The 19,261-nt window shown below is 39.5% G+C and overlaps 1 protein-coding gene across 7 annotated transcripts in view; it reads right to left on the reverse strand.

Moving 5' to 3' along the window:
• Positions 1 to 14,481, reverse strand: part of map7d1a (MAP7 domain containing 1a) — a 39,737-nt gene extending 25,256 nt beyond the window's left edge. For all 7 annotated transcript variants that reach the window (XM_080308049.1, XM_080308046.1, XM_080308050.1 and 4 more), the window contains exon 1: positions 13,912 to 14,481. In XM_080308049.1, the coding sequence (XP_080164175.1) occupies positions 13,912 to 13,981 (70 nt within the window). In that variant the 5' untranslated portion in view covers positions 13,982 to 14,481. The remainder of the gene's footprint in view (positions 1 to 13,911) is intronic.
• Positions 14,482 to 19,261: the final 4,780 nt, after the last annotated feature.

Below are 19,261 nucleotides of genomic sequence, written 5' to 3' on the forward strand. Positions count from 1 at the left end.
CATTGTCAGAGCATGCCACTATTAAATAAGCATTCCTCGGGCAGTGATGTGCTGTGACAGAGAGGGGCCATTGTTGTGGTCTCTGCATAGCAACGGGACAGCAGCCAAAACACTGCAATGACAGTGAGAGCGGAAAGGAAGAGGGGGATAGTGGTGAGATAGGCGGAACGTAGACGATGAGCACTAAAATCTGTTCGGTGCAAGCCTGCGTAAAAAAGGAAATTACGCAATGTAATACAACAAGAAGGGATATTTTTACTGGATTTGGTCAGGTTAAATCATTCAGATTATGTCTTTGCACAGAAAACTATTCTTGTGATTTAGTAATCAAACCCTGCTACATTTTTTTGCTACACAGAACCTCAGGTGTTGCACCACTGTGAAGTCTCAGGTGATGACGTGAAGTCTCAGGTGATGACTCACACAAACCTTATCTTGGAATTTATCATCTGGCCCTTTTTTCTCACACATCCCAGAGGGCAGATATGACAGCTAGACTACCAAACGTGGCAGGAGCTGGTACAGCTCTAACATTATACTCTGTGAGCACTTTTCCATACACCTGGGAACTGGAACCACAAAGAACTAACTTGTAGGACTGTGTTTAGCTGGTGACAAGGTTACTGTACTGTACATTGGCAATGCTGAAGAGAGTGAGAACATAGAATACTCTGTTGTGTAGGTGGTAGTGACAACGAATAGGAATGAAACCTGAGGTAGAAAAACTGGATGGGAGTTGAGGGAGAGGACTGCTGCTGTGTATCAAGAGACTGAAACAAGGGTTGATTGATACAGCGCTCCTTCTGTACATAGTTTTTGTAGCCCTGCCATTTCTTCTTTGAACCCCATTTGTTCAGTTTTCTCAAATTTAAGGATACTGCACTCTCTGTCAAGATATGTGAAATTTGTGGCTAATAGCTCTTGGGAATCATCTTAATAGTGCAAAAATGCTATTTTATCCCCATCACACCATTTTTTGTACATTCAAATAAAGAAATGGAAACAAATTATGTGTTTTTGTCAAAGGGTGGTAGTTGTAATTGGTGTACACCCAACACTGCTTCATCCCTTGAGTTGGGTGCCTTTTTATGCTTGAATGATTGAGTCAGTAAAGCTAACTCACAAAGTAAAGCTGCATATTTGATTTGGTAGATTTTTATGCTGCATGTCCTCCCTTATGCAACCCCCAAGATATTCATCTCTCCGTCTGGGATCGAACCATGGGGTTTTTGGGGGGGTTTTTTGCAAGGACTGGCCTGAAAATTAGTAAAAATAAATAAATAAATTTAAAAAAAGCAGCCTATGTCCAAAGAAAACTTTAAAGGTTTTTCAGAAAGCTTGAGTAAGTATTGCTCAAGGGCACTGAACAGATAACAAGACACCTTGGCTTCTTGGAAATAAAATATATAGAAATGAGGGTTAACAGAGTTTTGCACCGTACTGTATATGTCGATGGTTCTGCACTAATTCACTCTGTCAAAACTGCATATAAACACAGGGGACACAAAGCCAGGAACCAAGGATGCACACAATGAATTGTGAAGCGGTGCACAGAGTGTCGGCACAAGTTTGTTCACAAGTATCCTCCACTTATCACCTTCAACATAAAAATGTCAAAGACGTCTGCTAAGTTAGTAGTTACGTAATTGCTCTAATTTATGGACTACTGCATGTCTTTAGCTGACAGTAATGGGTGCCGGTGCATTTGGAAAGCTGTCCATGCAGTGACCCCTAAAAGCAAACACGACGGGGACACACTAATGTGGTGCTTTGAACAGGATGCTTGAGTAATATTTGCACAGATGAGCTAAATGCAATGACGAAACGCATGGCACTAATCTAATTCTGCGGTTTACGAATTCGGTGTTGTAAATGTTCTGAAACTGGCTTGAGCGAAGCTAATGAAATTATCTAGCTCTTGCACAATGAAATGTTCTCATTTGGAGCATTTATATGTGAAATCATTGCCAAAAGACAATTATCCACTTAATTCTATTACATTATGACTCACGTCATGGTGTCTTCAGAACTGTTATTTCGAAGAGGCGACATAGGTAAATGTGCCTTTTTTTTTTTACTTTTCAACGGCAAATGTTGAGATAAGGATGTCTTAAAAAGAAAAATAAATAAAATACAAAGTTGTGTTTAATGGCCAAATCATTGCATTTCATATTTACTTCCATTTTAAACATCTTCCCAACTTTTTGGGGGACAATAACAGAGAGACTCTACCACCTAAGGTTGTTCTTAATTAACCTATAACTACACCCTCTCTGTATTTACGTGGCAGTTTCCAACAACCGAAAGCCATTAGACCACCTGCTTGTCACTTACATTATTCATAAATCAATGCACATCAGCTTCCTCTGAGAGGCTGGAGTCTCCACCAAGAACAAACATGGAAAAACACTTTGGTCCATCTTATTATTGGAAGTGCAGAGAAAAAAAATACACAATGCTTGGGTCATTATTTCACAAGCCTGATAAAATCTCACACAGGATCCTGACTGCGGTGTGTACCTCTAGCATCTGTCAATGATTCAGCTTTGTAGTATGAGCATTCAACCCCACATAATATTTATCTTTATTTGTCTGATAATCCAAAATCTCTCATTGATTTTATCTGACAAATCTGGGGCTACAAAGAAAATCATGTTTAAGAGCAACAAAAAGACATAATGTCCTGGTGTGGATGCTTTGTTTTGTTCCCCTGCATATTATATGGGCATGAGAAAACCAAGAGACTAAAGTAAAGTGGGTCAGAGGCCGTTCGGGAATCTGTAGCACGCCATGTATGATTCGGTTGAACATACAGCTCAACCACATCTCTGTTACCCCCATCAGGTCTCCTCTGTGGCCTCTCTAGCTGCAGGTGTTGAAAAAAGCCTACTGCACCAAGCTGAAGCACATTTACATTTAAAAGTGACAGAATGGCACAAAGTATCTATAAGAATTGGCAAAAATGGTAAAGAAATCCCTGCAGAAGTGCGTGTATGCACGGATGCATAAGCACAGTGTGGGAGCAAAATGACAGGTTGAGAATCAGCAGGTAATTAGCAGAAACTCAGTCCCATTTTTCAGTTGGAACCACAGCATGAAACTTCAAATGTTGAGTTGGGAAAGCACAGAGCACAGCATCTAATGACGTCCATTGTACATTCACCCCCAAAGCACAATTACAAAGGAATTTAGCGCTTTACAGTCTGACTGAAGATATTGTGGGTAAAGGGCCAAGTTAAAACTGGGGCAACTGGTTCTACTGCCACACCAAATGTGATTAAGCATAAATCCAATTTCACAGCATATTACTTTGTTAGAGCAGGTGTATAAATACCCACGCCACAGAGCCCTTTTTCCACCTCCTAAACAGCCACATCATAAACTGCAATGCAGAAAAATCCTTCCAGGTTAATTATTTCAGTAACAACAGACTAGAAATAATTTCTTTGTTCAAACAATAAAAAATAACTATTGAGAAATGAAGCAGAGGTGAGAAAGGCGTGTCCTTGGAACAGCCCTTTGCATTTCAATGAAAATTCTTTTTTCTTAGCACAAATATAAAAACCACAGATTCTGACAGGCAGACATGTTTGTACTCTCAAATAATATACCACACAGCTGTTTATTTCTACCTGTTCTAACCTCACAGGGGAACTATGATCCAGGATAACAAAAAATTCTATGTAGCAAAGCAAAACACATGACTCACTATATGACAGAGTCAGCAAACTGCACAAACAACAGCACATTCTTATGGCAGCGACTGCTCAAGGAGGAATACTTTCGGCCAGGAAGAGCTGTAAAACATATAAATATGAAACTCTGGCAGGCACTCCTTTGTGAGAAATGCATCAAAGTAGTGGAAAGCTTTAAACATTTTCTTGTCATCCCAGAGCTCTGCCAAAGTTTTTGGCAAGACACAAATCAGAGTAAGAATATAATGGAAAATTTATGAAGCCAAGAGCTTTAATCCTATGTACATCCCTATTGTGCCAAACAGATAAGAAGAAAAAATGGCCAGTGTTAACACCACCTATAAAATGGACTAAAATACAAATAAATAAAACAACCATAGATAAAGGGAGTGGAAATGCAGCACATTCCCAGGAAAATGTAAATGTAAATGGGCCTACCAAGAGCCTTGGAGTATAAAATCAAAAGACTGGAAAGGGAAAGGGGCGGTAACAAAGGGGGGAGGGAGGGTATGGAAACAAGGAGAATGGATCTGCATCTCATTTAGGATGGGCCTGGGGAGTAATGAACTACCTCATTGCTTACTGCCTAACCCATCACCCCTTCACCCCGTTGTGTCCCTCCTGCACCGAATAGGATGATGTAAGAGGGCAAGGGGCCCAGACACACAGGAAGCCTAGTGTAAACAACAAGCACAGGCTCAAAGCCAGACCAGGCCCTGTGTGTGTGAGAACAAAGGTTTAAGTAGATGCGACTGCACCTTAGACTTTACTTATTTATAACTGAGGAAAGGCTCATTAATTAGGGGAAATTCCTTAAACAGCTATAGGCAGAAATCTAGAAAAGTAAAAATATAAATGGGGAAAAAAAATATAGACAGTAGTCAGCCTTCCCTCAACTCACCATTCAAAGCCTCTGCAACCAGTCGAGCATGTGCATATGTAGGTATTTTACATGCACTAAAAACAGGTCCCTGTTCTTCTAGATGTAGGTCCTTTGCTAAGTATAAGTTTCTATATGGACTCTTTCATTTCCAACATGAATTATGAATTTTGTGATTTTTAACAAGCCCAATGCGTGACTCAGCAACAAAGTGCTGGCAGAAGATAGTTTGGTACATTTTTACTGGCTGATAAAACATGTGAATTTGATGTAATGGACAGACGATATGTCAATCTCTATTTATAAATGTGTGATAATGTGTTTCCATAACAACAGAAGAAAGGAAATGAACGAGGGGGGTGTAAGAATCAACTGTTGTTCTCAAGTTATTAATTGGTTGGTGTATACAGTGTTTTAAAAGTCTGTCGCATTTGAGCTAAAATCTTCAAACATATTTTTGTTTGCCCTACAGTAAAATACAAAGACTTTCAATCACATGATAGAAAACATAATATAGTGACATAAGCTGCACACTGACTCATCAGGATTTAGCTAATGTCTGCCTTATAAAAACAAAAAGTGGCCGTGCACACCAAGCAACAAGGCTCAAGACCGTTCAGATCACAGCATTCCTTCCCTGCATAGTAACTGGCCAGTGAATACTAATGTCTCCATCAATGACTGCAACGGCGTTCATCCCATCACCTGGACTGGACCAACAACAATGCCCGGCATTTAGTTGCTGCTCTCCCCTGCACCAGTGTATGTGCCAAAACTACCGCGCTGATGAAAGGCTCCGCTTATCTGAACCAGCAGCGGATCCCTAGGGATCCCGCATCTGCTGCTGCCACCAACATGCTCCAACATACACACAGGACTAACAAAAACGGTCCAACCAGAGGTGGGACAAAGTGTCAAGCATCTCTACACTAAACTAAACTGCTCTGAAGGACAGCAGAGGACACGGAGGTTGTGCAAAATGCTTTAATAACTGAAAGCAGTAAAGAATGCCAGTCAGGAGTGCCTGACTGGCATTCTTTACCAGCTTTACATCCCTTTTGGGAGTTAGGAAATGGTTTCAATGACTGCGTTTTTCCTTGTTCCCTATCACACTCCAGGACCAGGTTTAGTCAGAAGAGGTTAGGAACAATTTGTCACAGTTTTAGCTTGATCTTTGGGGAATTTAATTATTCCTTGACCCCAATTACTCTAATATTATTATGCCAAAGCCTATTAACAAGAAGAACAATGCTTCACTGTGCCTTCAAGGGCAACAGAGTCAAAATTTATAATGGATTCTTATGACTGACTACATGTCGTTGGCATTTTTACTAGATAGAAACATACAGTAGATTTCAATAGTCTGTGGTTAGCCAGGTAGGATGTCATAAAGTTTATTTGACTCCTCAATGCCACCATGGAAGCTTCTGTAATATGCATTTCTCTAATTTTCTATTTCTGTCACAACCTAATTTCAGTTTCTTTGTACAAGACTCCAGAATTAACACTAATTTGGAAATATAATAAAGACCAAACTGGTTCTAGCTGTTTGAAGTAGTACTGGTGCTTTAGAAACATCCCTAGGAACAATAAATAGGTACAGACAATATAATTGGTGACAGCAGTGCTGTGGACATTTCATAATAGCCTTGACTATGTGTCCTTTAAAATGTAGCTCACAGAGCAGTTTGTCATTTTGTTGCAATATGCCTATTTTTGTAAACATTACCTAAAGTAAAAATCATCCCAAGCAGTAATCTTATGACCATCCAACACACAATTACATCCAAAAGTTGTCATTAACTGGATTTTTGTCTCCCCACATAAGACCCGCAACTTCTTTGCTGGCTACAAGGTCCACTCTTGGGTTTCATAATCACAGGTAACTTCTTAAGAAGAGGCAAACATCATTACAATACTTTCATCCCCAGAGGCCTGCATTGATCTTACAGTATTTTAAAATGTTGCATTTATTTAGAAAGTAAGCACTTTTCTTTTAATACAAATACAAAAAAAGTTCTGATTACATGAAATACGGTGAAAATCAGGAAACTGTAGGGAGACCAAGATGTGTTTACACTATACGAGGTATGCCCTTTAGCTGAAGAGAGACTGATCTAATATTAGCAGATAGGTCTGGTGACTGGACGAATAAAGGGCATGGAGCAGTCTTGTCTGGGATATTTTCAGAGCAGTAGAGTGGTATGAACAAGCAATACAATCCAAATCAAGACTTCCCTCTACTCGTCCTTCCTCTAGTGTACCAGAGAGAAGGGTGGTACAGCTCACTAATAATAAATTTAGGCTCCAGCACTGCCGCATCAGCTTCCTTCTAGAATCTTACAGTCAAGGCTAAAAGACAGGAGGTGGTTTGGGAATGCAGATGCATTCCAAGTAGCACTTTTTTGTGTTGCATTTTGTTTCTTAATGCATTGCATGAAGGTGCATTCAGTTTGTTGAATGTGCCTCGTCATTCTTAGGTCCAGTAATTTAAACAGCTTTTGCACATTTTATTTTTAAAAAATATATATATATTGACTATTAACAGTGATGCAGGTAAATCCCTCTAATCAAACTGGAAATGGGGCATCCTACCAACAGATCTAAAAATCTCACCAATATGCTTAACAAAATCCGTTGGACCTGGCTGGGAGAAAGGTTAAGTACAGTTGTCTTCATTTTTGTTCAACATACCTCGTAATCCCCAAATAATAATGAGCTCTGAGACTAGCTTTAACTCCAGCAGCTCAAAGTCATCACAGATGGTCCTGGACAAGTTGTATCTGTCTGGATAATCAGACGTATTACATATCAAAGGGTAGTGTTATATGGAAAAGACCAAAGGACCCAATGAGATAAATACAGGTTTTAGTAAAGCTAGTCTTCAAATTTATTTTCCAGAAGCAAATGGTGTTGGTGTCACAAGCATTTCATTTTAGAGGGAAGGGTATTAAAACTACAGCCTCAGGTCATTTTTATGTGTGACTAACAGCACATGTAATTGGACTGTGGAAATTAATAATAATAATAATAATGGATTGGATTTATATAGCGCTTTTCAAGGCACCCAAAGCGCTTTACAATGCCACTATTCATTCACTCTCGCATTCACACACTGGTGGAGGCAAGCTACGGTTGTAGCCACAGCTGCCCTGGGACAGACTGACAGAAGCGAGGCTGCCATATCGCGCCATCGGCCCCTCTGGCCATTGAGTGAATTGAGTGAATTAGTAGGGAATCAGGAATCAGCAGAGATATTTAAGTGACATTAATCAAAATGTAGGAACTACTATTTGCACACAAACCCTGGCGTTTGACATGCCATGCAATTTAATTTGTTATAGATGGTTCAAAGATAGACTGGTTTAACTCTAATCCTACCTTAATCCATATTTTCATGTTAAAGATACTATTTGTCTGTTTTTATAATTCAACTGTGAATTTCTGAAGCTCCGTCTATAGTTCTGAAGCTCCGTGTATCATGCAGGGTTGTGACACCGTTGACTCAGAAACATTTCCCAAAGTATTCAAAGCCACCTTTGTAGTTGTTGCTGCAACAGTTGGTATCTGCAGAACCACATTTTGCTGTGATGACACATGCAAACACACACAGGGACTCACAACGACAAAATAATCCTAGCTACACTTTGATGGCTGGCCATCACTGTATATATTTAGACAGCATGAAGATGATGATTATGATATATGGGAAGTTACAAATAAAAATAAACAAAAACACAAAAATATTGAACACCACACCCAACTTCTAACTCTTCCAACTCATTTTGATCATGGCTGTACACGTGTAAACTCACCTGACTGCATCTTTCAGGGTTTTAGTGTCATCACATTGACAAAGTCTACCCACAGACAGACATAAAAATGCTGGCCCACGTGTCTCCAGAAACACACAGACAAACACACAGTTTCACAAGGTAATAACAACAAGCCAAATTGTTGCAGCTGGTAAATAATGGTGTCTGTATGCACTTACTGATCATTGCTATATCCTGGAAGACTACAACAAAAGTTTAATTCTTACATCTGTGCAGAATCTACGAAGAACCCACACAACCAATATAAGTGGCTGATGCTGTTGACCCTATACCTGTGCATGGTAAACCCCTGCTGGTCTGCAATTTCTCTCTTTAAGTCAATTTGAAAAATAGCAACAGAAGTAGTAGTAGCTGGAAGTGCACAGGAAGAAACACTAGGACCGAATGGCCTAGTTAAAGTCATTGCAAGCTGTGTCGACATGTAGTTACATTACAGATTACCACCCAAGTTACAGCACAGGGTTTGAGGTCATTGTGTACCTATGGCATAGATTTAACGCACAAGCATAAATCCATGCAATGCTTGTTAATGGGGAGGGTTTTCCAGAGACTTCTCCCTTATAAGTTTTTTTAAATATAGATAAACATGTATATACAAAAACTTTTAAACATTAGATAAACCAATAAGGGCTTTTATTCCTAAAATAATTATCTTACTTTGATTGTTAGAAGGGTAAATTATTACAGATTATTCTGTGCACATCTTGAGTATTTGGAGAATTTGTCTCTGGATAAAATATTTGACTTGAAATTAAAGGTTAGCATAAAATGTTCTTTAACTTCTAAAATGAACTTGAGGATATTCGCACAGAGAAATAGCATACGAAATATTTATTGCTCTTGCTGCTTTATGTAAAAGCTATGACACTGATAATACTCAAATCATCTTGGTTTCTACAGTGTCAAACACCCTCAGAGCTGAGGCCCTTGTCACTGTCTCATTGCCAGTCCAGTGAGATTTTTGGCTCTTCTGTACTCAACTACAAATGCATCACTGTCAAAAGACTGCACTGTAGCTTTAAAAGCAGACCTCAGTGCCACAGTGTTGGCATGACTTCAGTCGGTTCTGTGTGACTCAGATGTTTCTGTTTTTCCCCTTTTCTCTCCCAACTTAAAACATGGCACGAGTCCCATTATAAAGTTCACTCAGTGTAGAGTTTGAAAATATCTGAACATGGCCACCCACAGTAGCCTTAGAAGAATAATCAATTAATCTTGATACCAAAAGAAAAGCATCATCTTCTCAAAGTGTGTGGTAAAGTGTTACAGTTCACTCCGTTTGCCAGTTTAATCCTTTCAAGCATGCATGAAGTTTGGCATTTCTTGTTAAAAAGCCAGATTAAGATGCCTGGAAAAATCCATTAAATAGACAATGTAATCAGTGATTGCAGCCACATATTCTGAATTAATTGGATTATGTAATATGGAGCCAGCTCACTGATTGGTCCTTTTGTACGCGCACCAAGTAATACAAAAATGAGATGGAAAAAAACAGTATAAAAAACTGCAGAATATCAGAATCAGGTTTTTAATGACACTACATGAACTGCAGAACATCTTGAGACAGATCACCATTCATTGCTCCCACCAACACCTATCACAGAGAACATTACACACTGATAAAACTGATGAAAATGCGTCATTAATGGAGTTAGAAATGCAAAAAAATGGAAATGACTGCACGACGTGGGCATAAAACGGGAATTCAGAGTCAGCAATCGAATGAATAAATCTGCTACAGCAGTGGAAATATTCTATTCAACTACTGAACATGCCAACATTTTTCACAGTAAATATATTTCTCTATTGATAGAGTGTTTTGGTCTCATCTGATCAGACTATATACTCTCAATAGTTCATTGGCTTGTCCAGATATTATGCATCAGAAGTTTAGATATACGTCTGTAACTGATGCTATCGGTATATTTTGCAACAATAAGCTTGCAACAGTTTTCAAAGAAGTGTTTGCTTTTACTCATCATGAGATGTTTCTTGTGTGACACCTTGGAATTGAAACCATCGATTAGGACTGAACTACCTGATATTAATTTGATCGTAACAGAAATAGATTTCAACTTGTTCATTGGCTTCCCATCACTTTTTGCACCTCTGTGTTCAAAACGTATTCCCTGTGTCACTCCACTTTATAAAACGTACATATTTGTTTTATATGTGTGAATTACTTTGACTGTTACCGATATCAAGTGACTAGCGGCTAGTCACTTGATATCGGTAACAGTGACTAGCCCCATCAGAAATATATTTACAGAAAAACATGTTGAGTTGTTCAATACTTATTTGGCCTACTTTATTTGTTCATGGTCAAGACATGTACTAGTTCTGTTTCAGGCAATTTTTCAAATTTTTTTTTTTGATTGTTTCCTTACACCAATTTAGTAATCTGTCTCCTTGAGAATCCAATAAGTAAATACTTAATTTGAAAAGTGCAAATGCTGAATGGCACCATAAGGTGATGTCTTCTTCTTTTTTATTTTACTAAGATAGTATTGGGAGTTCTGCCCATACACTAATGAATACTTCCATCACATGTGACTAGCAAATGTAGTGTCATGAGCACTGGTTACTGCTAAGTTAATAATAAGTACTGGTGAAGGAAGCACCAGTGTGAAAGTTTCCAATCCCGTGTCCCCCAAATTCCAGAGCTAACTAGGTACACTGGAGCCCATAGAGGGTAGGATATAAAGATATGTCTTGGTGGCTCTTGGTACAGGTTGCGTATTCGGAGTATTTAATAGCATCCTGTATCTTTGTATCTTTAGAGACTACAAGCCATTCTCCATCTAATTACTTTACTTAGATCATTTAGATTGTTAATTAGCTCCAGTTCACACTGATAGTTTCACTGGAAAATTTTAACATTGTCCAGCCCTAACAGGAAAATCAATGGGCCACTTGGCCCTTATACTTCCAGCATCCTTCACTCCTTTCTCACCTGCATTTTTATTCCACCTATGTACGTGTAATGTTTTGTCGCTGAATGACGCAAAGTTGCAACATTAGCACAGACAGACATAGAAACACAGTCAAAGTACTCTAAACCGGCTTTGTGGTAGTTTCTGTACAGTCTGGGACCACATTCCTGATGACATGCACACAGAGTCAACCTGCTAAAACTGATAATGGCAAGTTGTTTTTTAAGTATACTGCCAATAAGCCACTGCTCAACATACAAAGTAAAATCCATATCTTTTTTGATGTATATTCACAAATGTTCTATCACAATCTTTGTTTTTTAACATGGTAACAGATATGAATCTTAATATACTCCCAGTTGGCCACGTTAAACATTAGTGCTTTCACATTTACTCCACATATCCTCAGAAACCCATGAAAACATCACCTTAAGACATCATGACATTGCAAACAACGACTCCCCTCTGATGTTAAAAGAACCCACATTAGTTAGTTAATTTAAAGGGGCGCATGTGACTCTGCCCTCTGTTAATTTGCAAACAAACCTAACAACCCCCCCAAATAAAAAAGTGCAGCACAGTTGATTGCATGCATTCCTTTGATTACATAATCACCCGTGCAAATGTGTAGCTGACAGATCTTGTTCACTACACGCTTGACAGGCAAAGCTGGTGGATTCTCCCTTATTACACAATTGACAACATTATGAGCCATCTTCTATTGACTCCGCTTACGCTTTCAGTTGTCACTGTAGTTATAGTCTGCTGTCTGTGTGTTAGTTCAAACCCTCTGAGATGCCAGTAAATGTTCTAGAAATTGCAGGTAGACGTAGAACATAGAGCTTGTTTTTTATCTTAACTGGTCACAACCTTGTTGTTCAAGTTAAGAGGACAACAAAGCCCATCTGTTAAACTGTGAGGGAATGAAGAACTCAAGAAGATGAAAGCCTGAAAATAAAAGGGCCCAGACATCTGACAGCCTATTTTACTGTAATCCATGCTTTCGCTGCCTTCAGTTGTTGTGTCAATTATTTGCTGAGGAGCCAAGAATACGTGTTTTTTGGAGGACATGATGAAGCAAGACATTTTTAGCAACTAGTGTACCCTTTCTTCACTTTCATAACTGAGCTCATAAAGAGGTCAAATGTTTATTAAAGCAACATACTGGATTTAATGTAATATCATGCTTGAGTCGAATGTAGCAATGCACGATTGCGTTGCTCACAAGGAGCATTGGATCTCTGATCATCAATGCATCAAAGAAACCTGGGGAAAGAACTTTTGATCATTTTTAATAAGCGTGGGAGCATAATAGTCTGGCTGACTTCATTACATGAAACATTAGAGTGGCCTGAAATCAGTCTTCTTCTTGTGAGAGTGAGCTAGCCTTCAATGCAAGCTTTATTCAGAACATTTTGAAGGCACCTACAATCAGAGTAAAGCATCTGTCCCCTCCTGCTTGAGACAGAGTCAAATCACACTGACCTCCCCCCACAGAGGAAAAGGAAGGAAGTTTTTTGTTATCAGACACATTGTATGTCCCCTTCTATTTTCAGAAACGGGCAACATGTCAATAATATACAGTAGTTTAACGTGGAAACCAAAATATTAGACCAGACTTGGTCGATCTGTCTTACATGAGAGATTTCACATTGGCAGACTTCCAGCATGGATATTCCATCTTGTCTCAGGCTCAGACATTTGTTACGACCGAATGGGAAAACTGTCTTTGAACTGCATGATTGTGGGATCACACCGTTTGTAACTGCACATATAAATCTGTAACTACGGCAAAGCTGGCCAGAGTGTGTTGCAGACTCTTCATCCTGCACTTTGGTCGGCAGCTGATCTCATTAAAATGTTCTAGATTTTAGGAGTTTGTTGATGCATCGCGGCACCAGCAGGGAGCATGACTGCACCTGTGCATAAACTATTCACTGAATTTGGAAAACATGCTCTGCTGGAGGAGAAGAGACGCAAAGAGGAGACCGCAAATGATACAAGACCGCCTGTGACTCCATCGTGTTAGTAGAGAGCTAAACATAACGTGAGGCGGGGGATGGGATGGGGTGAGACTAGTGAGATTACCTCATCTAGTGCAAATTGTGTTGTTATTATAACCCTTATAACCTGAGCTCTGTGCAAAAAAAATGGCAACAGACATTCTTTTCTTTTTTTTAAGAGACAACAACGGTCAGCTGATCGCACCGGTGTTTGACTTTTTCTCTACATTAAGATCTGCAAATTGATAAATCACCTCACAACACAGATTCAAATCTGCTCTGGGACTGAGGTGTTAAACTAGGCTGCGTTATCTTTACGCTTTATGAACGGTCTGTCTCCCTCTCTGCTCCCATAATAGATCAACATTAATAATTGATCCCACATTCATTATTCTCCATCACACTGTCGAGCCCGCAAACATTAATGTTTCCTAACCTCTAAATCTGACTCGACAACTATGTTGCGTCTTAAAACATTTCGTTGCAGACTGACAAAGGACGTGGATGACAAAGCACTTGTGCATGCTTTTGAATTCCCAAATTCCTGTCTATACTATGACTTACATGTTGCTGCAGGCAGAATATTTCCCTCCATTCCGGGAGCGATAGCCTCGCTTTCTGTTCTTTTGTTCATTCAAACATGCGAGTTTCGGCTCTTCCTCTCCAGCAGTCCTCTCATTCCTCAGGCAGGGATTCGGAGGTGGGGTGGGGTGAGGGGGGAGTTGGTCGAGTCACTCCAGTTGCATGAACTGGAAAAGGAAATCCTCCGGAGAGCGTCCAGATAGGTCAGAAATAAAAAATAAATAAACAAACGAAACCCTCGCCTGTACAGCCAGCTGCTGTTCACCGGTCACTGCGTCTCTGAAAAGTTAGATGACAAGGTGTCCGAGGGAATATGAGAAGAAAGAGAGGCAACAAGGAGGAGGGAGAGAAGTTTCTCACTCCACGACACGCCACAGCTGATGCTCTGCTGGTGCGAACGATCCCTCACTGGCCTCCGGATCGGACTGTACCACTATCAACAAGGGGGACACTCTGGTATTATTTGTTAAGTTATCCTTAACGATACAGAAGACACGAATAATTACTGATACATTCGAATGTGCTTAGCGCAAGATTAGCACAGATTTCACTGACATCCCTGTATCTGTTTTCATGTTAAAAATATTTTTTCCCTAACCTCCCCCCGACGTTCTGATTGGTTCTCTCACCCACAAAAACTACAAGACTCGCAGCCGGTTCACAGTTCACATTCAAATAAACCTTTGACTTGTAAAGCGTACCTGTGTGCCTGGATGATATAGTTTAGTCTCTAGCTTGTCTAATTCATGAGTTGGTTAAAGCATTTTCCCCACATAAAAATGTACCTACATACTGAAACCCCACATAGGCGTGATCAGTACAACAGGTTTTCACGTGCTGCTGGGTAAATGCTAGTATATCATTTTTAACCTGCAGAATTCAAATGCCTTTCCGGGATTATAATCCAGCATGCGGCTTTACAGGTTTATCTAGGAATCAGAATAAAAGGAAAGGTGGCTTTTGTGTACTTTTAACCCCAATTAAGTGCAGAAGGAAAACACCCCAAAGAAAAAAAGCTAAATAGCTAAAAAGTAAATACTTCTTCTCTTCCTATAATCTTTAGAGACACGTTAAAGAAGATTCATCTGAGATTTCAGAGTCTAAACGAAACCAGACATTCCCAATCACACTATACAGGAGTGAAACAATAGTAGAAGATGACAGCTCAGTCAAAATACATACATAAGGTTTTATTTTGGAATCTACTTCAGCCTACTGCATTGAGATAATAAAATTGTGCAGACTTTGTGTGCAGCTTGTGTTTTTTAATTGTGGCAAAAACAAGTCCCTAAAAATGGATCTTGATTACACAGCATTTCTAAGAACTCCACTGTGTCTTCTCATCTACCACCTGTGGATCTCCTACAGCATCTGCCAAGGTGGGGGCTGGGCCAGGCGCCCATCGGCACGCTTGAGAGGGGACACCCTGTCAAAAGGACCCCATTGGGATTCTTTTGTGCAGCTGTTGAGTTGTATTCACCCAAACCCCCAAGAGCCACCTGTCACTGCAACTTGAAAGTGGGGGGTGCTCAAGAAAGTGGGGGTTGGGTATGCTGCTGGAGTGTGTTGGTTTTGCCAAATTGAAGCCAAAAAAGTGTGACCACGTGTGTCTTAAAGTCTCCATGTACTTGTAATCATATTATTCTTAATCATCCTTGATAAATTAATCATGACTTAAATAAGTGGATTTCTCCCAGTAACCCTAATGTCATTGAATTATGTTGATTCAAGAGCTATCTATAATTAAATCACAGATTAGCGTCTTTTTTTAATTTTAAGATAAAAGGAGCAGTTAAGAGTTCAGTTCTTATTTCCTTCAAGTCAAGAACACATGGAAAGCAAGCAGAAAACATATTTCTTTGCTTTTAATTAAAGATCAATGGCTCCATTAGTCAGCCAAAAGCTCAAGAATGCTCAAAAATGTCATGTTTGTTTACGGAAGATAGAAGCCATAAGTGTGTACCAGGAACCTTAGAAATGTGTAAGCCCTTATTAAACTCTTTCATGTCATAGGACAAGGAAGAATTCCCGTACTTAGTGTAAACATTAACATCCTTTAACTAAACATATATCTGAAGTCATGAACAATCTCTGATACTGACGTGCTCTCCACATTTTGTTTTGACTATGACATATTGACGCAAGGAGACTTAAAAAATGTAGATTTCCTGGGGAATAAAATATCTTAATCACTCATTTCATGCGAATGTCATTGAGGTCATTACCTGTTTTTGCAGGAAAGACATAAGAAATAAGAGTGTAATAATGTATTTTATATACAATCTATGCAATAAACAAAAATACTGAATGATATTTTTTTTACTTTTATACCGCAACAAAAACAAGGTACAGTAGAGCTAAACCCTACACACAACACACTGCACAAAAGACCTAGTATTGAAGGCAAGCAGTCTGATAGGGAAATTAAAGCATACCTCAGTATCAGGAGCCATGTGTCCATTTATCAAGCATTCTAAGTAATGAGCCATTCAAAGTGACATGGATGCAAATCAGAAACTAAAAAACATCACATTTGGCCACCGTTAAATTTGTATTACACGTGCTGAAATGTTGCACAAATTCAGGAGGTTCAGCAATTAATGGCTCTTAGATCCTTTATTCCGTTTCTGTTGTGAATTCGTACCACTGTTTCAGTAACCCGTGAAGCTGTATATAAGCTAAATGCATATCTCATTAAAACTAACCCTGATCACTGTAAGCAGTTTGTGCACTGAAAATAGGCAGAAGAGTGAGAATATGAGATTAAAGGGCATAATTGCATTAGTAAACACACTCCAGAAAAGCAGAAGAACAAAAGCTCAAAGTAATTTAAAGATATGGTTGAGAGCCTTAACATTCAAGGAACAACAGATAGTGCTGGAGAAAACAGGGCTGCTGAGGGGTTTCTGTGGAAACAGTAGTCTGCACTTAGATGTGCAGAATAACCCTAACCCTTTGTACCAGTTTGAATTTGGGTTGTTTGAACATGACCCAAAAGGACCCCTGCTCTTGAAAGGGACAAGGTTGTTCAAAAAGATGATCAAAAGACTAATGTAAACCCAAACTGTTCAGGCATGACCGCAACATCCTGGTGAAGCTGATCTCTAATGCTTGCTTTTTTTGTTCCTTTGTATAATGGCTATATCCCTCTCAGGCACGCTATACATGTGTGTGTATATATATATGTATATATATTTATATATATGCAAAGGTCTAGTAGTTCTTTGTAAAATAAGCATCCTAGCATTTTTATATTGAGATTGCTACACGTAGTTGACCAATAAATAGTAACCGTTTCTTACATAGAGTAAAAAGCAAGTAAAATGTGAAAGTGAAAGAGATGCATGAGAACTGAATCATCTAAACAGCTGTCCATCAATCACCTTTGCAAATGGAAGAACTCCAATCTCATATTTTTGATTCTAAGAAATGGGGACTGACGCAAAGTCTAGAGGTCAGCTGCTATGAATGGCAAGGGCAACCCTCATCCTAGTAATGAAATAACAATAGCAGGAATGTTCAGAATGTCCCCAGAGAGCACTGACCCATCTCTATTTTAAGAAAAGGATGCATTTTAAGCAGCAAGGGCAGGTAGAATAAGGAAAGGGTAGATATGATTTATTAATGGAAAATGTTTGTTTGCAAGAACATATACTGTTTTTGCACAACACTGTAGCGATGTCACTAAAGCTGGAGTAGCTGTTTCAGGTTGCTTTCAGGTTTCAGAAAGCAAACCTGTTGCTTTACTGCACCATTGTCTAGACTCAACAGGGTGAAAGGGCGAAGGCACCTGCAGGGAGCCTGTAGGTTCAAATAATTTACGACTATGTTGTCTTTTGTTTCATGTAGTGTGATTTAATCATGTCCTACATTACATGTCACATTAAAAATGTGTGTGTGAGCCCTTGCAGAGTTACAGGGCGAGACAGAGTGTGGGAGAGTTGCTTCTGTCTTTGTGTGTGTCTCTGGGGCGCTGGGAGAAAGATCACTGTTTGGTCTGAATCATCTGAATGTAGTCTGCCTCTTATTGTGGGCTGGAGTTTTAATTGCCTTGGGAGATCTTGATATATTATTAAGTTACATATCCAAGAATCTTGGAATATGTATGTTTAAGATACAGTGTGTGCAGACATCTATATTAAAATAAGATTAAAATAAACCTAATTTCAGGGTTTAAAACAAAAAAAATGTCCCAGTTGATAACATATAAACATTGTCCTTGGTTTGAGTCTAGGTTGCTAGTCAGGTGGAGGGCTAACACAGAGAAACAGACAACCAGACAACATGTAAGGAGAATAGTTAGTAAGTATTTAGACTAAAATTTGTAGACTGAAGGAAATTCCCAGGAATTCCCCGGGTCTAAGGAATTCATTGTTTCTAAGATCAGCCAATAAATGACAGAGTCAGTCTTTAGATCTTTTTACACGAGTCTGTTGTTAAGTCACATTACTTTCATCTGTTATATGACATATGAGAAAATCAGCAATGCTCACTACTCTTTGAACAGTATCTTCCTACCATCCCAACAACAGGTGGCATTACCAAGAGTTCATTTTGCCATCTTCCATGAGGAATGAGATTCCGCAGCAGTGTTTCTCAAACAGCAGAGCCTCGCAGACCATGACGTAATGGCCTAAAACATGCAATCAGTTAGAAACAGGGCCAAAACACGTGGAGTTGGCTCGTCTCTCCGCTCACCCCCGGGGCCCCTCTCTATTCTCCTTTTCCTCGCCTCTCTCTCCCTCACCCCACCGCCCTTCTGCTCCAGCGCACTCTCTGTTTATGAGTGCATGAATCGCTTCATTTCACTATACCCAACTCCCTGCCCACTACCAAACCCACAACTGCTTCAATAATAGAAGCCCCCCCCCACCCCCACCCCCACCCCAGCTTTCATTTCCATGACAACCCACCGAGGACAGGGAGAGAGAGGAAAATAACAGAGGCAGGAAAAAGAAAAACTTGAATTATAGGGGTGGGAGTGCCTTCCCTTGACCTCTAGTTTCATTTAAAGGGAGGGAGACCATCACTACAACAGCCTGAGTTTCAGTGAGGTTAAACTGACCAGCCAAGAGAACACCAGCAACATCACCGCAAAGTAATCAGGAAGTAAAGGAAATAAAGGAAGGGAAAGGAAAGCTAATTAACCTTTTTTTAATAACAGAATAAACAAAAGGGGAGAAAAGGTCAACAAAAGTATAGAACATTCTAAAATTATGCTGCACTGGCCAAAGCACATAATTAAAATCATTTTTATATTCATCACAGAATTATGTAGTAATTTTGAAGATACCTCTGATATATACTCATCAGCCACCACATTAGGCATGCC

This window comes from Astatotilapia calliptera, chromosome 11 (genome assembly GCF_964374335.1).
Source record: "Astatotilapia calliptera chromosome 11, fAstCal68.1, whole genome shotgun sequence".
Classification (NCBI taxonomy): Eukaryota; Metazoa; Chordata; class Actinopteri; order Cichliformes; family Cichlidae; genus Astatotilapia; species Astatotilapia calliptera.